Here is a 17,145-nt window from a genome sequence, read left to right as displayed (position 1 = left end):
TAAACCTGGGATGATGATAACTCTCAGTAACTATGCCTTTGTAGTGTGAGAATACTGGATGCACTGGTAAACATTTCTGTCTACTGCTTTTTTGCATTAATACTGATCTTTCACAGAAATGTGGTGATTTGGGTTATGGTCATTAGCACTGTGGCAACAAGATTAACATCAAGCATTAACTTCACTAAATTCTAATTGTCACATAATGTTTTTTGGTCTCCCATTTGCTTGTGAAATACCAGGTTGACATGAGACTATAATCTACCAGATAGTGATATGAACTAGTAAGTCCTGCTCCTCAGCCAGTTTTATTACCTAGGTCAAAGCACCAGAACAACTACAAATACTTATGTTAGCTCATTATAGAACTAGTTTAAGTCTCTCCAGCCAGTGGTATTTTGTGCCAGATAAGTCACATCCACATAACAGGAACTCAACAAGCTGTAACACAGAGAAGTTTGGATTCAATGCTCTTGAATGTTAGCCCTCCATTTTACAAGTATTACATGCATTTCTTTTCCTCCAAATATGTTCCTCCTTTCATTTTTTTTTCCCAATATTTCTTTTCCTCCTTTCATTTAAAAAGTAGTTCAAATTAGTCTGTCTTACAAAGTAAACCTAGTTCAGGCTGTGCAACTACTCTGTTCTGATAGAACATTTATTCCTATAGTTGCAAAAGAGTAGAGGAGTAATTACTTGTTACTTTCTTCTATTGTTGCACAGGAGGTCAATGTATCCTCTCACTCCACCCTCCTCTGCCCAACTAGTCCACCATGCTTCTGCAGGTCCAGGTTTCTTCTGTGTTTCTAGTGCGACCTCTGAAGCAACTTTTGTGATCTGATTTTCCCTCATCTGCTGATGTTGCCCCAGTTTCTTACCCTGAAGTCCTTCTGTCTCCCATTCTCTATTAAAAGCAGTCTTTTGTTTCCAACAAAGACTTCTCAGTCATCACCAAAGCCAGTGCATTACCTTACATTAAACTTCCTTCAGTTATATGCGTACTCCAAACCATCCACCTTTTCTACTCTCTCTAAACTGAGCTTTTTGCCGACCTCTAAAGACACAACTCCAAGCTAGTAATTGGCTAGTTAGAATTACGTGACTAATCATGCTATGGTAGAAGATGAGCAATCACAAAACAGTTTTCAATATTATTAGACCTAAAAGAGACTCCAACAGAAACTATTTCTCCTCATCCTCTAGGTATCCTTCCAGAAAAAAAAAAAAATCTGTAAAACTATTATATATTTTTAAAATCTATGTAATGTGTGCAAGCTTAATTGCTAGCACATCCAATTTTTTTTTGAGGACAATGTCACAAGAGACTAATACTAAAAGGCTGGAACCCTGCCGAATTTTAAATGAGTCATTTGAATGCTGTTGCTCTTGTCAGCAAAACTTGTGAGCTCACTGAAAAGCAAGAATCCTCTTACACATCAGTTAATTCAATCTGGATACAATCTCATGTAGGAAGAGTGATCTCTTATATTAAATGAGGGATAGAAAGCTTTTGACTGTACTTACTTTGTACCCTTGAAGATGTCCTCGGACACTTTTTAGTGGAACTGGGTCCCAGTGCACCTTTGCCAATGTGCTGTTAATAACATGAACCTGCACATTGCCTGGCGCAACCATTGGCACTGTGAGGAAAAAAAAGATGTAACAAGTACCTAGTTAGAATCAGACACCACATGAACATTTTTGGATTTACTCTTTGCATTCCTTTCAAAGAGTAGGTTAAAAAACTGATCCTGTGTGTTAAAAAGCTGACCTCAACACTAATACTACAGAGTTTTATGAACCCTTATTATCCCCACCTTACTTAATTTTAATTTTTAAAATATCTACTATACTATATACTTTTTAATACTTTAATATTTTGAATTCCCATTTAGGTTACACATTTAGTCACTTTTAATTAGTACCACTGACTCAAACTAGGAAACTTACAGTCTTCCCCTGAATGTCCAATCACCTCTGATGGTTCTGGTGCATATCCCAGGTCATTTAAAGCCTGTACTTTTATTTCATAGGGAACAAAAGTTGGTGTACCAGACACGATATATTTAGACACATTTGCAACTACAACAGATGTCCATTCATCATCAACATCTTTCTGACGCCAGCTGACTTTGTACTGAAGTCCTGGTCCATTAGACTGAAAACCTTTCAAAGACTGAAATAAAAAGAGTAAATCAAACTGTTTTTTAAATATTCAGAAGCATCTCAAAAAAAAAACTAGAGTCACAAAGTTATCAATTTACAATTTTACTGAAAATTTATCACTGTGTTCTGTGACAGGGATGCAGCAATGCTGAAATTTCCAAGCATTGTAATTTATTTCTTACATGAGGTCAGTTCAGTTGCTTCTCATTTAATAGTAAAATTTACATTGAGTCTCGTCAATAAAAGACTGGCTAATTATCATACAACCATTCATTGGGATTTCTATACACATTTTTTGTTTTCAAGTATTTTTTAGAAGTGGAAAGAGAAGTAGATTTGCACCAGCTCCCTATAAACTGTTTTCCCTAGAGAATGTTTCTTGCCTAGGATGGGAAGTTGGTTTTACATGGCTCTCCAGAGCTCCTGTCGTAATGTTAAGGGCATAATAGAGACATAAAAGTTTTTTAGTGGAAGAGTGCACAACAATTCAGCTTATCACAGAAGCTGAGGGTAGAATTAATCCTCTTTAGAATATGTCCTAAAAATAACAATCTACTTAAATATGTAAATTGTGATTTATCTCAAGTTTTTCTATATTGGCAGCAAAACATGCCGCATTACCAAATTAGTGGATTATCTTAGAGAAATCAGTAAGGAAAACAAGGCACTTTGAAAAAAGATTTTTCTTTGATAACACACGCAGCTTTTCCTTGAAAGTGAAGAATAGGAAATGTCTACATTTGTTCTCTTTCAAGAATATCATAAACACACAACACATATATTATTTCACAGGGTGTTCTCAGGTAGATCATTGTTATTTCTCTAAAAACAAAAACATTCTACAAAAATGCTACTCACAGAGATGAAAACAAGCAAATGAAACCTCCTAAATCCCCAAACTTACCTCCCATGTTATTACCAAATTATCAGGTTCTGAGCCTATCCCTTGTACATTAGAAGGATTTTCATCAGGGTCTGAAAACAAAATATTTACACATGAACAAGAATGACTGCTACTTCCATTCCAAGCAAATTTGATGCTATTCATAGCATAAATCAATCACTAGTAAGCAGAAATACTTATTTACTTGCAGATTTTGTCAGGTACTGCTCAGATGGTTCACTTGGCTGACTTCTACCAATTTCATTGACAGCTATCACACGGAACGAGTAGTTGACATATGGAGACAACTTCAACTGTACTGTTGTCTGAGATCCAGGAACTTCCGTCTGGTAATGCCATACCCCTGGCTCATGCAGTCCATCTTCATATTCAATCACAAAGCCTGCAAACAGGAATTGAATCCAATTTTATGTCAAAACTTGCAACACCTTCCTAGATCAGTGTAGCCGTTTTTGAACAAGCTAATCAAAACTGAGCAATCCAACTAATGTTTTTAAAAATCATGGAAACGGAAGTACATAGGACATATGTATACAAGGTGGTTCTGAAAGGTACTACATAGATAGAAATGTAAGAGAAACACTCTTTCATTATTTCATATTACTAATGCAGTTGTCAGGCAACACATTATTACAAGAGCTCTCTGTCAGGTGCTGGATTTTAATATAACAGGAACCCTTGAACTATCACAGCAAGAAAGTGAGACAAGATTGGAATTTTGATATAAAAGGAGTATTTGGCAAACAAATACGTTGCTCCTAGTTGTATCAAGCTGACAATAAAGCAGCGCCTATACAATTTTAAATGAGAGTATTCCATTTTCCCCAGTGAAACTGTCTTAGTGAAAAACTATTTAAAGTCAAGAACCAATACTTAAAGAAGATTTTTGAGTGCACTTTTCAGTACCTTCAAATTAAGCCATGGAATTCATGTACAGAAGCTAAATTACTTGAGGGTTCTCTGTGTGAATATGATTGCAGTCAAGACCCTACGGTGTACACAACCTCAGGTATAAATAGATTTGTAGAACTCGAAAAAGAAAATCATTTTCATTACCAGAAACAAAAGGACCATTTATCTTCAGCTGTCAAACTGCCAGAAAAGAGATTCTAGTGTGTGAATCATATTACTTGTGTAAAAGGATCTTTTATAATGAAGTGTAATCTTTGAGCCTTTTTTTTTTTTTTTAAGTGATAGCAGCAGCATTAACAGGCTTACTTATGAAGCAAATGTCTTATAATGTCTTATTTTGCAAGCTCTCAGTGGACAACACGAGAATTTAAATTGTATTGTAATTAAACCCAGCATTATTTATTTGGAAGAGTTCAATTTCCAGTATCAGACCGTATGCAGCAGAAAAACTGATACAAGCCACAAGCTAGTATAATCTCTTTTGAGACAGTGTGAATGCTTTTCAATAGAAAAGCCAGACTTTGTCATCTGGTCTGGAAAACAATCAATGCACTGACACAAGAGTATACGAATAAGCTATAACTTAAATGCAATTCAACTATTTATATGAATCTTAAAAAAAAGCCAGACAAAAAACAAACATAAACCCCCTCCCAAACAATCAAACAAACAAACAAACAAAAAAACCCACAACCTTCTGGTCTGTATTTTCATTAAGCACAGGCTTCTGTCACTGGTAGTCATGGATAATCCCCCTAAAGATACTGGTACTGATGCTATCTCAAATTCTTGGGAAGTACTGAAAATGTTAGTAGATTTCTATTTAAGATGCACATACAAGTGACTTTCTACTCATTCAACTAATGAACAAGTCTGCTCTCTGCATATTCATAAGACTGGACATAATCATACAGAGCTCAAACCAGTATCATCTTCTGTGTTAACTAGCACAGGTTTTTGTAACAAAAGCCCAGCTCTTTAGGGCATTAAATAAGTCTTTCAGCTTGGCAGTGCAGTAGAGGATAACAAATGAATTTTTGTTATGTAAATAAATGGCAATTCACACAATCACAGAATCCTTAAGGTTGGCAGAGACCTACAAATTTTAGCAAGTGAATTTGCCATTCTTCCATGCTGCACACAAAATTTATATTAGAACTTTCGGGGATCTAAGAAGAGTTAAGGTAATTCTGTTACAATAGATACAGACAAACATACTTGTAATAGGACTGTTATTTTCGTCTCCTGGTATCCATGAGAGTTCAATGCTTCTTTCTAGCTGACCTGTCAATTCCAAGTCAAAGGGTGGATTTGGCCGAGCTGTAAATCAAATGAACACAAAGCAAATAATCACAATAGAATATGGAGTTTCATCTGTGAAAAAATCCTTACATTCCAATCAAAAGAATTCCACAGATACAGCAGTAATGACTATTAGCATGCAGTTTTCACAAAACAGATACAAAATGGAGAACTGATATATCTGGAAACTTCCATACATTAACATGAATCTATATTTGATTTTATCCCCATCTGATTGTGATATAAAATGTGATACAAAAATGTAATGAAAAGTACAGAAATATGAAATGCACGTTTAGTTTATCTATGAATGAGTATGAGTGGTATTGTATTGTAACTAAAAATATTTAATAGGATGGAAAATAAAGAACTCACATCAAAGAAGATTTTCTAGAATCACCACAAATATTTTGCATGTGAATTCAAAGCAAGTATAGTGTAAATGGAAACTAATTGTAAGTTTCTAAGACATTTGTTTTTGTTGTACTTTTTAGAAAACCTGAAACATCAATCTGGTAATATACATCCACATAATGCATGAAGATGTAAATATCCATTTCAAATTGCTGAATTTGTTATATGAATTGTTACACAAAAATTAAGACTAATGAGTAAGTTCACTTAAGAATGCATAAACATTTTCTCAAAACTTGATAGGACTTACATAAATGTGCTCATTGCTCATATTTAAAAGTGTTTTGGGCATATCATATAGCATTTAAACACCCAAATTCAGGAAAAAAAATGCTATCAAATTAATGGGTGCATGGTGTCCAGTTTAAGACTGTACGACTGACAGATTTTGAGGGTATTTTAACTTTAATTTCACAATCTTTATTAGCAGTTTCATCAATCAATAACAAAACTGGGCAATAAGATTCTACCAATTTTATGAGTGAGGTAAAATGAAGACAAACTATGAAATAAAGTACTCCATGCCTAGAAAGTTGGTATCAAAAGCAAAGGAAAAGCATATCACAATTTAGTTGGTGCAAATTCTTTGATAGTGAATTAGCTTTCAATGAACTGCTGGATTTATCTTTTAAACCTTTCATGTATTATTATAACTGATTTGTATTACAATATTCATGATGAGAAAAACATTATCACACTATAACCTCATTTAAAAGTAATTTATATCTTAAAATCATTTATTCCCTAAAATACAAAGCACCCTGCACTGTGAAATTCCAAAGTCCAGCCTTCCAATAATGAAGCATTTGGTAAAATGGGATGAAACCACAAAACAAACACACATACACATACAAAAACACAGAAAAAAAAAAAAAAAAGAGGGGGAGGGAGGAAGATGTTGCACTTTCCAACAGGCAAATGAGAAGTATATCAGGCAGATGATGTTGGAAGGGAACTTTGTATTAGTTTACCGTAAATGATAGCTGGAGTTGGGGGAGCAGCTGAAAAGAACATTAATATAGAGGATTTAATCAGTTAGTAGCCAAAGGCACAGAGTATAGTAAGTAGTTATAGACTGTAATAATTAGAGAGAAAGAAAAGTTAACTTACAGTAAATAGTTGGGTTTAAATAATACGTTGATTTTTCAATGAAAAGTGATAGAAGTATTCTACAATAATTTCTTTTCTTTTCTTTTTTTTTTTAAATATGAATGGATCAAGAAAACAAACATTAAAAAAACTTTTTAAAAGTACTAGATGCTTGTTAAGTACTATATGTCATTCCTGGATAGGCGTAAGATTACAACACAATTTTAAAACACAAGCTTTCAGCTTGAACTGGTCCAACCTAACTTCACCAGGTAAGAATAATACGGGACATCTACTTAGGACCTTCTTACAAACTGGGAGAAGGAGCACAGTAACATATTTTACAATAATCTGAACTCATAGAAAGTTAACAAGGTGAAGGAATTTAATAACAAAGTCACTGAGAAGTCAAACAATCAAGCATGCTCAGTCTTTCTGAAGAGTAATTCAGCTGCAAAAGAGTTTCCTGAAATAACATGTTCAAATATTCTGCAATATGCAATTTACTGTGTTAGCTCAGGTGTGATACAAATAGAAACCTATACCGTGAAACTGAATGTGTCCTGAAGCTGTTGGACCCTTTTGTAAGTAGACGATTCAAAGGCAAATTTTCAGGTAAGATTATTATATTTTCGAACTGAAACACATACAAAATTTGGTGGAATTCCTTTTTTCCTGTCCTAGCAACCAAAATTATGTTTGTGCTTTTCATTTTAAATCTAATGCTGTTTTTATACTTAACAGAAATTAAACACAGTATTGCTATCATAAAGTTTTAGAGTATTCTTACCAACAACAGTAAGCACAGCACTTGCTGAAACACTGTCCAGAGTAGTATTAACTATGCAAGTATATGTTCCATCATCTTTATCAGTTACATTCATAATGGTCAAGTTGTCTTTACCAACTAGAAACCTGTAAATACAATAGGTTCAGCCACTGAATCAATAACTGGTACTGTCATAAGAAACTGTTATATTGTCAAATCCCATACACTTGTGTATTTCAGCAAATATCTAGACAACAGTGTAGGCTATGGGACTGTGTCAGCCTTTTCTACATTGCTCTTAACTATCTTCCCACAGTAACTACCTATTCTTCTAATGCATTTTTATTTCCAAATATGCTCAAATTACTTTTAATTATCTGTGATCTACAGCAAAATTGTCTTCCTTTTATCCCTTTAGTTTCTTATGCCAATTATCTTATCCTTACTATTTATATACATTATAAATGTACATTTAAAATAAATTGAATCTCATTTTATTCTGAATTATATCTTAATATTTTCACTACACTAGACAAGTCTTTTAGTCATCAAATATGGGATAGTGATGATACTTAGCAGTCTTGTTTAGAAATTGTCAATAGGTCATTATGTGACTTTCAAAAGAACAGGAAAAGGAGTACATGGAGGAAATGAGAAAATAAAAAATACAGACAAAATAGTTTGTCTATACCTCTCATCATCTGGCAGTTCGTCATTGTCCTTCAACCATATAACTGTTGGTATTAAGGTAGAATCATGTTTTATTATACACTCAAATGAAACGTGGCCATATCTCTGAATCACTTTGTATTCTGGCTGTTTGATTATCAACGTTGGGTCTGAAATTTAAAATGACTATTAGATATTTAGAAAGTCTTAAATTCTATATTAATCTGTGATGAAAGAGTGATTAATTTCTTACCTTTAACTTCCAATTGTACTTCATTTTGTATCTTTCCTAATTCATTCCTTGCAACGCATGTGTATGTGCCACTACTATCCTTCTGAGCCACTGGAATTTCCAAGGTTCCATTATCATGGAAAACGTATTCATTTCCCCGCAGGATGCTGCCTTTCACTCCCTTAAACCTTTATACAAAAGGTAGATATTATTATCCAACATCATACTTAAATTCTATCATATTTTATTAACAGGAAATACAAACTTGGACTGCTACATTAGCAACTACAGACAGCATCACATAATGAAATTTAAACATGATTCTATACGGGTAGCTTAAATGTTACTACATCAAGTATAATTAATATTGTATTAGCATATTGAAATTATCTTAAGTTTGATGATATACAGTTTCTAAATTGTAAATAGAGTCTAAATGTTTGTTTCCACAGAAGCAACTGCCTCTTTTTACATAATTTAAACACAACAACTGTAACTTACCATTCAATCTCAGGTTTAGGTGAACCAAAATAAGCACAGTCTATTAATGCAGGACTATCTAAGATGACTTGATACAGTTTATTAGCAGGAGTTAGAATTCTTGGTGGCTCAGCTGAAAAGACAAAGATGTCTGGATATAGATACAAGGATACAAATACAAAATATGAAGGCATCAAGTAGGGCCTAAAGAGTATCCATTAACATCCTTCTCTGAAGTGGTTTCTGATCTCAGCTTTGTTTTACTACTATTAGCCTGAGGAAACATTAATGTAGCTGAATTTTCATGTGAAAAGTAAATGTTTCTTCCCTGTTTACAAGTAACAGGAATGGATACCAAAGCCGGTTATTTAATTTGGAATATTTAAATCAGAACATACTTCACAAAGAGAAACTCATGGGAACAGACTGAACTAAGTAATTCTGAAAAACCCTTTAGGCAGAAAGATCTATTTGGTGAAACACCTCCATTTTTGAACAGAATCATGGACTCAAAATGAGGTTCTCTCTTTTAAAAGACTGTCACTCTGTCACTCAAAGGATCTGCCAATTCCTGCAGGATAGTCTTCAGGGGCCATTCTGCCTTGGATTTTCCTACTAACTTTGTTAAATTCAGTGGGAAGATCGAGAGGTCACAATTATCTCACAACTTTAAATGCATCCTTGGAGGCCTTAAAGCCAAATGTATAATCATGTCCCCTCACAATAGCAATTTAAAGATTATATTTTCTATGATGGGGTTTAGCTGAGTCTTTTCCAGGGATTATCTGAATCCAGGATCACTGCACAATTAGAATGTGTTCTATACTGCAGTTTTCAGGTGGAACAAATATTTAACTGATCCAAAACACCAACAATCAATGAAAGTGTACTGAAACATACTAACTTAAAGAATATTAATGCCTGCCTTATTTGTTATGCTTATGTTTGTTATGATTTACATTAAGAAAAAATTAAAAAGAGATAAAATTTCTGCCAAGTTTCCAACAGCTTCCACAACCAACCTTCTTACCTAGGAGTAGTGAAAGGGAAATTCAGGAGTATCCTACAAAAACAACCCCAAGATATCTATACCCTGGGCTTTTACAAAGCTCAGGAAATATGTATATTCCCACATATTAAAGACCTCAACCAAGGCTTGGGCATGCAATTTGTATAGTAGCAGACGACGACTAAATACCCACGAAGACTGAAAAATACAAAAATGTGTTTCTTACCCAGAACATTCACAAATGCATTTGCTAGCAAGTATCCATACTCATTAGAAGCATTGCACTGATAGACAGCACTTGATCTTTCTTGCACAGCTGAGAAAATAATGGTATCACCATCCACCTTTCTGCTAGGATCTTCTGGGGCAACTGTTGGTATAAAGAAAGAAAGTAATTTTTCTTAAACTGCCATTGCATAACATGTTTCATACTTCTGAAAAGAAGAAACAAAATGAAAGACCAATATGCCCTTTGTTCTACTTTCATGCATGACTGTTCACTGGGCAAAATGTGAATTCCAGTATGATTAAAGAAGTTATTCCAGTTCTACACACATTTAATTGTTAAATTTTTGTCTTCCCCCCCCCCCCCAAAAAAAAAAGAAGTGAAGTTAAGATCATATTTTGCATGCAATAAACATGAAAAACAGTGACATGACAAGATTCGGAGAAATACAGACAATATCTACAAAAATAAATATTTCTGAACATAAAAAGAAACTTGTTAGAATTACATTGAAACTTTACAGCCTCTATGATTTAAAAGCATCTGCTTGTTGTATCAGTTTTTATACACAGAAATAATTCTCCAGGTATAAAATCAGCCTTAGTTGCAAACTACCTCAAAGTGAAACACAAGTAATTGTTTTGTACAAAATCAATAGTCTTCTCAATAGCTGTGTTAGCAGTTCAGTAGGTGGCACTCTTTCCCTGATATAAGTATTACACAGTGCTATTTCTTCAACTACTCTGTAGTAGCATGAGCTGTCAAACAGCTCCTGCATCCCAGAATAATTCAGAACGTAACTGAAAATAAAATTCAGAGATATTGCTGAAGAATAATAGCTGTCAGTTATCATACAACTGGATGAAGTTATAGGGGTACAACAGAGAAAATAACAGCTTGTAACACTGTACTGCATAAAAATGGACAAATTATACTTTCATTTAAAAAAAAAAGTAGAAATATATTAACATATTGTTAATTAAATGTACTGGTAAGTTTACTGTTATATTAATATGTAAAATAAATGCATATATGAATTAAGGAACACATTTTAGTATGGTTGCATTGTCAAAATTGAAGGTTGAGAAAATAAACATATTTGTGGAACACTTTTTCATATAAAATTATTTCTGATTTCTTTGGATTCATAGAGAAGATCGATTAAATAAATTAATATATATTTTCTGTAAGTGACAAAACCTTTTGATTCTGACTATATCTCAGTACTCAACTGCACAGAGAAATTTATCTTATATTTTCTCAGGTCTATTGAAATATTGATTACTGAATTCTCTAAGAGAGAAGAAACCAGATGACAGGGACTCCAGTTCTGAGCTCCTGCTTAAAGACATTTCCATTGTTGGTGAACTCTGAGGCTACTTTGTATATAAAGTAACGACATCAATTTTCAAACAGATACCTCAAGAACAATTCTCAACTCCATTTTTAACTCCTATCTTAAATCACTCAAAGTTAAGATCAATACAACAAATTAAAATTTTTTGAAATCAAGAAAAAGGTACAACAAGAATTGCAAATGCTTTACTATTCTCTGGGCTACTGCATTGCTGGCACTTATTTTTCTCCTTTTTGGATTTGCTTCCTATTGTGTTCTGTGTTACACATTTCTTCATGTTCCCATGTGAATGACATTTTCATTAAAAGATTCATGGGCTGAAAATAGACAGAGCAGGTGAGTAGCCCAGCAGGCAGGCCAGTCATCTGTGAGAAGCGGTCTGTTTCTGCACACACATCACAGTTAAATGGAAAATACATGCTACCGCACTCCCAGGAGGCAGGTCTGCCCAGAGCTGCTCTGCTCCATTCTCTGTGCATCCCTCCACTCATCCCCTCTGAATCCCAAACCATTTTTTCAGCACCTGGGTGCCTGTTCTAAAAAAAAAATCTGTGGGTCCTAGGAGAAAAATAAAAAACAAGAACAAAAAACGAAGGAAGTATCTTTTTTTTTTGTCTGGTCTAGCTACCTGCATGCTGAAGAGCATCATCTTGAGATCGGTGTCTACTCAATATACTGTCTTGTGACACATCTCATTCTCCCACACAACACAAACACAACCCACAGGTCTTTGTCCATGCATTACACTGCATCTTGCAGGGCCAAGCCCTAAAAGTTAGCCACTGCAGCACCCAGCTGCTTTGCTGCTGTGCTCACACACTGCTCATTGGCTTTTATGAGGACTCTGGTCACCTTACACGATGGCTGTGTGAAAAGGAGAAAATGCTTTCAATGTGTTTGATGGGTCTAAATTTGGCGCTGACAGGCAAAATAACAAAGAATTACGTAATACTAAAAATGGGTGTGCACAACTGGGATTATGAATGTTGAGGATTTGCTATAAAGGTTCTGCTGTAGTAATGGAGAGTTGAGCATGTGTTCTGTAACATCAACATTCAGTTGCAAAATCACTGAGCCTTAATGTAAGAACATGCTTACATCGTTTCTGCCCAAAGACCTGATTGCCTTTCTTCACATTATTTTTCCATCACATTGTATAACAAGACAGCTTCTTGACTATACAGCTACATACAGCCTATTTCTGCACAGACAAGGTATAGCCTCTAGGAGATACGCTTGTCACAGCCAGCTATTGGCACTCTGAACAACGCCTGTTCATCTGAATGCATATTCTCATTCTGTTTCATAAGCTTTTGACAGCCCCAGCAATTACTTCTGTTAGCATGTTTAAAGAACCACTATGGCACTTTTTTTTTTTTTTTCCTGTGTAAAAGACAGAATGAAATGTGCTGTCTTAACAGAAACAATTAAGATGCATGATTATACTTAAAATGGGAAGAAAATCTCCAGATTTTGCTGAGATTTGTTTACCCTTTTCTATTAAAGTATTTCATTTTCCTGATCAGTTCTACTTGCTGGTCAGTATTTATTTGTGCACTCTCAGGAAGCTAAACAAATGAAGATCAGAACAGCTGTCAACTGCAGTCTACAATATAACATTATCAGTCCAAATGAATGATACAGCCTGAAGAAGTCTAAGAAAAGAATGCATTTTTTTTCAGAAAATGATTAGATCACGAAATATATTTACTGATTTTACAATTCTTTAGCTTTAAGTCTTTAAGTCTTTAAGATCCTTGCAAAATTGGAACATACAATCCATCACTTGGAGTTTTTTTGTTTTGTTTAGTTTTTTAAGCTTAAACATATAAAAAAAAAACACAAAGAGGGTGGTAAGACCCTGGAACAGGTTGCCCAAGGAGGTTATACAGTCTCTTTCGTAGAGATAATCAGAATCTGAATGGACACAGTCATGAGCAACCTGATGCTGATAACACCTTCCTTTGAGGAGGCAGATTGGACCAGATGAACTCTACCTCCTTCCAACTATTTTATGATGTTGTGATTTTAAAATTAAATATTTTAATATTAAAAACATAGACTGACAATAAGGCATTACTCACTGAGAAGGAGGTATATACCTGTGATTGCTATTCTGTAATTTACTGTTGTTCACAAAAAGGTTCATGTGAAATCGAGAATCCCTGACATCTGAGTTTATTATACTGGTACCACATTCTGAAATACAACAGCGGATGCGATCTAGCTGACATCAGATGTTCTCAGCTTTGCTAACTCAGAGTCTAAGTCCCACGGGGCACAGAATTAAGAATATTTTTCTTGTTGCCTGAGAAGCATGATGTAACCTAAGGTAATATATATATTTTTTCCCAGAGGCATGTGTAGATTACAACCTTAGTTTTCAGGATATATGCACTGTTTCTATTCTATAATGAAAATGTTGATGTCGTCTTCAGATGTTGTAGTAGAGATTCCCTCTGGCTGAAAACAAGCTGGAGAAGACAGAAACTAACTTTTTTGATTTTCCTGTATCAATCACAACACATACACCTTTGGCAGGTGTAAGAGCTAATTTTATCCAGATCAGTAAAAAGTTAAATAAAAACACAGTACAAACAGATAATTTCTCTTTAGAAAAGAATAGAGATATTAATGACTGTCTTCAGATGCCTCCATTTTTTAAGCAAATCAAAGTTATGAATAAAAAATAATTATAACTGCTATGCATTTGCAGTCACTATATATGATTGTTGAAAAACCTTTCACATCGCAAATTTTATTATTTTTTAATTCACAAATAAGATGGTTTCAGAGTAGAGAACTATGCAGGAAATGCAAAAATTGATAGCAATGTAAGAACAGAAATTATTGTTTAAGTGTTATAGTTCACAGTCACTCTTTAACCTCTACTATTAGTAAAGCTGACTTTTCATTTTGCATCAGTAGAAGAATATTAATTTCTCAGAGAATCTGAGACAATTATTTGATTTAGATTATTATACTGAAAATTTGTTGTTGCTTCATACTATACAGGTCTGCTTCATACTATAATTGTGTCCTCAAGTTCATGCACAATTAATAGTGAATGTAAGTGGGGCCTGAGAACACTACTGGCTCATAAGGCATGATTTTCAAAAACCCTAAAAAAAAAAAAAAAAAAAAAAAAGCAAAGAGAGAAGGCTAGGGATTTTTTTCTGATATGGATTTAGACATGTGGTCCTTATACAATGATGCCTTTCAGGTTCTGATAGGATCACAGGATCTCCTGTATTACAGCAAATTTGCTAAAAGCAACCTATCATTCTTCTTTACCTGCTTATTCCTCCAAAAAGTCACGTTCACAAGTAATTTATAAATAAAGTAACTGTCTCAAAATGAGGAAGGTCTATCTTAGCTATAACTTGAGTGACTGAAATGGCAGTTTTGAAGAATTATTTATAAAAGGTTAGACATTCATATTCTGATGTATTACCTATAACAACGGGAGAATGTCACAGAACCAGGACTTAACATTAACAACCAACCAAACAAGAAAACTAGGAGGGACTTCCAGTGTGTAGTCACCAAGCTGTACTGATAAGAAGTCACGTCCCTTATGCAGGCACCTCCCAGCTTTTTTTATAAATTATATGGTCTCTGAATGAGCATCCAGTTAACATACTTTTGGCTACAGCTGACTAGCCTCATAACATTTGAGAACCCAAATCAGGGGACATTATGCAGGACAGACCTGTTCTATCCGATCTCTCATCATTTTGCCTAAATACTATATGAGGCATTTAGAGAACCTTATGCAACTAGAATCCCTCATTCTTCCCGTGGGATAGGGCAGATGACAAAGAAAGGAGAAGACAGGGATTTTAACCAATATTTTGCCTTACTTGGCTGAACTTTCACAGTCACATAGAGCTATAGATGTATTTCTGCACAGACATATATAGTTCCAGTGGTATGTGCAGAAAGGTTGTGGGTTCTGACAAAGCAGAGGCCTTGACGATACTTTCAGAGATGAGTATAAACTGGAGAAAAGCTGATAGTAAAATAGCAAGACTGGACAGTCATCAGACAGACCTGAAAACCTGTAAGGTCATACTGACACTGAAACTAAGCAAGGAAAACAAGAAACTTGAGTTTTGCCTTACCCTACACCCTACAGTCAACAGTCAAAGACTTCATTCTGGAAGAGATGGCAAGAGATGGAAGAAGTGCTCTTTTCCTTTTTCTAACATCTCACTTGTTCCTCAGAAAAGTATTTTCCTGTGACCCCTGCAATCCTTGTTCCAGGGTGAGATGTTTTTATTTTGGTAGTGCTGTTAACTCCAAAGGGATGGCAGGCTAGCCACAACTGTCCTTTGGCTATCTTGTGCAGAATAAGTAAAACTGATTATCAGAGGTTCTCCTGTCTGCCACAGCTCCTAGGCCAGATGCACAGTTCCAGCATCATGACAGCAGAAGTGGTGGATGCCTGCCTGCCCTGGCACTTCCCTCCTCTGTGAGGCTCAGCTCTTCAGGGTGTCAGAGACCCGGCAGATTTCATCCCACCCTCCCATGGCCACGATGAACAGCTTGTGTGTATGCTCACAGAGAACACGACGGAGGACAAATCTGTGAGCCAGGGATTATCAATGCCTTTCATGAAGGAAATGTAAGGGCTAATGTTTCCCCCTTAACTTCAATGTGATTAATAATGGAGACTAACTAAAAAGTGAGATTCAATGTGAGACGTAATATAAACAAGTGAAGCACGTGTTGACAGAAGATAAACAGCGCCTTTCAGTGCACTACTTTGTCTAAATCTAAGTGTGTGTATTTAATATTTAATAGCTCATCATGAACTATGAACTACTGAACCAATAAATTAGTCTTTTGTGCAGTATTTGCAATGCTCTTCTGAAGCCCAATTATGAAAGTGCTTCCCCTTCCCAATTAATCCGGGTTGTTACTTTTTTAGAAGTTGAGATACTTTATGCATGGTTTCCCTTTTGTAAAACCATGCTGAATATCTGAGCAGCAAAACACAACGGATTATGCAGCAGTATAAATAATGCAGACCTTGAGCGTTAATTGAAGCGCAAGGCAAGGCAGAATCGTGGCCTGAACTTTCAATTGCTACTTGCAAAAGTAATTCTAATTGACCTCAATGGGACTGTGCATGTGGGTTCAAATTACTCCTGTGAGTAAACACTACAAGGTTCGCTTCTTATCGCTCCAGCATGCCTGAAACAGCTTGCTTTAAATTGGAAGCGAGCTTTTCTTCAGAGCATTATCATTGAAGAAAATGAATGAAAAGATTTCAAAGAAGCTTAAAATCTTCCTTTAAAAGTATCTTTTTTATGCTGGCTAATATAATCTAGAACAAAATTTACACCACTGCACTTGTTTTCATAGGTGCTTAACATACATTAATCTTTTTATTATTATTATTTTGATATGAAGCTGATCTTCATCTTTCCCTTTCCATTATTTAAGCCTCACCCTTTGACTGAGATATAGCTGGATGGTTCTTTCTTCAACATTCCCCTTCCTTGTCTGACTCTATTATGGCAAAACAAAACCGGAAGAATTAAGCATCTCCCAGTTGTGGTTTCCAATAGAAAATTAAAGTATTGCAAACAGATTACAGGGCCACAGGAG

At 35.0% G+C, this 17,145-nt stretch overlaps 1 protein-coding gene across 33 annotated transcripts in view; it reads right to left on the bottom strand.

Annotated features, from left to right (window-relative positions):
* Positions 1-17,145, bottom strand: part of NRCAM (neuronal cell adhesion molecule) — a 149,477-nt gene that overhangs the window by 31,414 nt on the left and 100,918 nt on the right. For 22 of the 33 annotated variants that reach the window (XM_032195391.1, XM_032195412.1, XM_032195402.1 and 19 more), the window contains 11 exons: positions 10,173-10,316; positions 8,959-9,070; positions 8,479-8,645; positions 8,248-8,395; positions 7,578-7,702; positions 6,670-6,699; positions 5,201-5,302; positions 3,255-3,452; positions 3,071-3,141; positions 1,951-2,176; positions 1,525-1,640 (listed from right to left, as the gene is read on the bottom strand). In XM_032195391.1, the coding sequence (XP_032051282.1) occupies positions 1,525-1,640; positions 1,951-2,176; positions 3,071-3,141; positions 3,255-3,452; positions 5,201-5,302; positions 6,670-6,699; positions 7,578-7,702; positions 8,248-8,395; positions 8,479-8,645; positions 8,959-9,070; positions 10,173-10,316 (1,439 nt within the window). The remainder of the gene's footprint in view (positions 1-1,524; positions 1,641-1,950; positions 2,177-3,070; positions 3,142-3,254; positions 3,453-5,200; positions 5,303-6,669; positions 6,700-7,577; positions 7,703-8,247; positions 8,396-8,478; positions 8,646-8,958; positions 9,071-10,172; positions 10,317-17,145) is intronic. The other 11 variants (XM_032195441.1, XM_032195558.1, XM_032195566.1 and 8 more) reach the window with 1 other exon arrangement.

Source organism: Aythya fuligula, chromosome 1 (assembly GCF_009819795.1).
Source record: "Aythya fuligula isolate bAytFul2 chromosome 1, bAytFul2.pri, whole genome shotgun sequence".
In the NCBI taxonomy this organism is placed as follows: domain Eukaryota; kingdom Metazoa; phylum Chordata; class Aves; order Anseriformes; family Anatidae; genus Aythya; species Aythya fuligula.
Note: the sequence above shows the minus strand (reverse complement) of the source record. Positions and strands in the feature narration are given on the sequence as shown.